General features: G+C 48.2%; 1 protein-coding gene across 1 annotated transcript; it reads right to left on the bottom strand.

Moving 5' to 3' along the window:
• Positions 1 to 715: 715 nt before the first annotated feature.
• CLDN25 (claudin 25) lies at positions 716 to 1,402 on the bottom strand. Its single transcript, XM_025893473.1, has one exon. It carries the CDS (start codon positions 1,400 to 1,402, stop codon positions 716 to 718), a length of 687 nt encoding a protein of 228 aa, XP_025749258.1.
• Positions 1,403 to 1,586: the final 184 nt, after the last annotated feature.

Genomic DNA, 1,586 nt, shown 5'->3' with positions numbered 1-1,586 from the left:
GGATATTAAGAATCTACAGAACCACATAGGTACTGTAAAGTCCCCTTCAAATTGTGTACCTGAGAAGGAAAATGAACACAAGGAATCTTCCTATGTTAAGGTGCTATCCTGGGCCAATAATTCATTTTCATTTGCCAAGACACATTCTCCAGCATTTCTATTTTTTTTTTAAGATTTTATTTATTAGAGAGAGGGAGAGAGAGCGCCTGCACACGAGCCGGGGTGGGGTTGGAGGCAGAGGGAGAGGGAGAAGCAGACTCCCGGCTGAGCAAGGAGCCTGATGCGGGGCTCGATCCCAGGACTCTGGGATCATGACCTGAGCTGAAGGTAGAGGCTTAACCCACTGAGCCACCCAGTTGCCCCCACAACACTTCTATTTATATCTACAGTGGCTATTCATACTAGATTTTCTATGATAGATGTAATTTTGCAATGTATTTAGTAATGAATCAAGTATATAATTAATGTTATGAGTTTAAAAGCATTTTAAACAAGTAAAATCTAAATCAGAAAAACACGTTTGTTAGAAATTCTGCCGTGATTTTTCATTCTGAAATTATGGATCACCATATCACCAAGATAGTCAAATCCTTAACAAACGGGACAGTGACTACCACCCCCATATAGGCAAATAAATAGAGTGGTGAAGGATAAGGAAGAGAAAGGATTCCACTGACATTCCTTTGTTCCAGAGATTCCTTGGCAGAAGCAGTTCCTAGATGAATAGGTTCCTAGGTCTTGTTGTTAGAGAGAAGGAATCATTGGACTCATCTGCTGGAGCATAGAATGGTGGGGCTGTAGGGCCAGCCATCTGGAGAGAGGGCACGTCTTCTTTTCCCAGACAGGCTGAGAAGATGAGGAATAACCCACCGAGGGCCAGGAAAATCCCAGCAGCCCAGCCCAGGTAGAGGGCATCTCCAAACTCCCAGCGAGGCACAATCTCAGGGATGCTGTTATCCCAGAAGTCTTCGATTGTGGCATAGGCTACCCAAGAGACTGGAAAGAGGGTAGTGGCTGAAGCTGATGCTTCCAAAGTCCCTCCCAGAAGGCAAAGCCGCCTCTTAAAGACCCATCTGATCCTGTGAAACTGGAAGCATTCGGACCCAAAGCCAGAGAGCAGAAGCCCCAGTAGCCCCAGCCCATGGGAGGCTACCATGAGAATGCGGGATACCTGGAGCTCCTGGGGCAGAGACAAAAAGGACTCAAAGGCTTTGCACACGGCAATGTCCTCCTGATTCACGCAGACCTCCCAAAGCCCCATAATCCAGGTCTCCACTTCGTTCAGTTCCAGATTGAGAGTTTTCCACTGAGGCAGGATGGTGGTGACACAGGAGCAGACCCAGCCAAGGAGAGAGAGGAGCAGTCCTCCAAGCTGGGCTTTTCCGCGGAAACTCCAGGCCATGGCTGCTCCCACTGCAGGGGCAAAAAGCAAAGGACCGGTGGCTCGGTGACTGGTTAGCAAGGAGTAATTTTGGGGATGCCCAGTGGAAGGTCTTTCACATTTGGAGAGGGCTCTTGTTTTAGTTTTCAGGCAGCAGCTGAGGCAGGTGCCAGGAACTTGGCAACGTTAGGTTCAGGGGGTGTGC

The sequence above is a fragment of the Callorhinus ursinus genome, unplaced genomic scaffold, assembly GCF_003265705.2.
Source record: "Callorhinus ursinus isolate GAN/ISIS: 27379988/994484 unplaced genomic scaffold, GSC_fseal_2.0 scaffold19, whole genome shotgun sequence".
Lineage (NCBI taxonomy): Eukaryota > Metazoa > Chordata > Mammalia > Carnivora > Otariidae > Callorhinus > Callorhinus ursinus.
This window is presented reverse-complemented; position numbering and strand designations above follow the sequence as displayed.

Bases quoted from the DNA above. Each gene is read 5' to 3' on its own strand.
- CLDN25 (XM_025893473.1), bottom strand. From the start codon at position 1,402: ATGGCCTGGAGTTTCCGCGGAAAAGCCCAGCTTGGAGGACTGCTCCTC.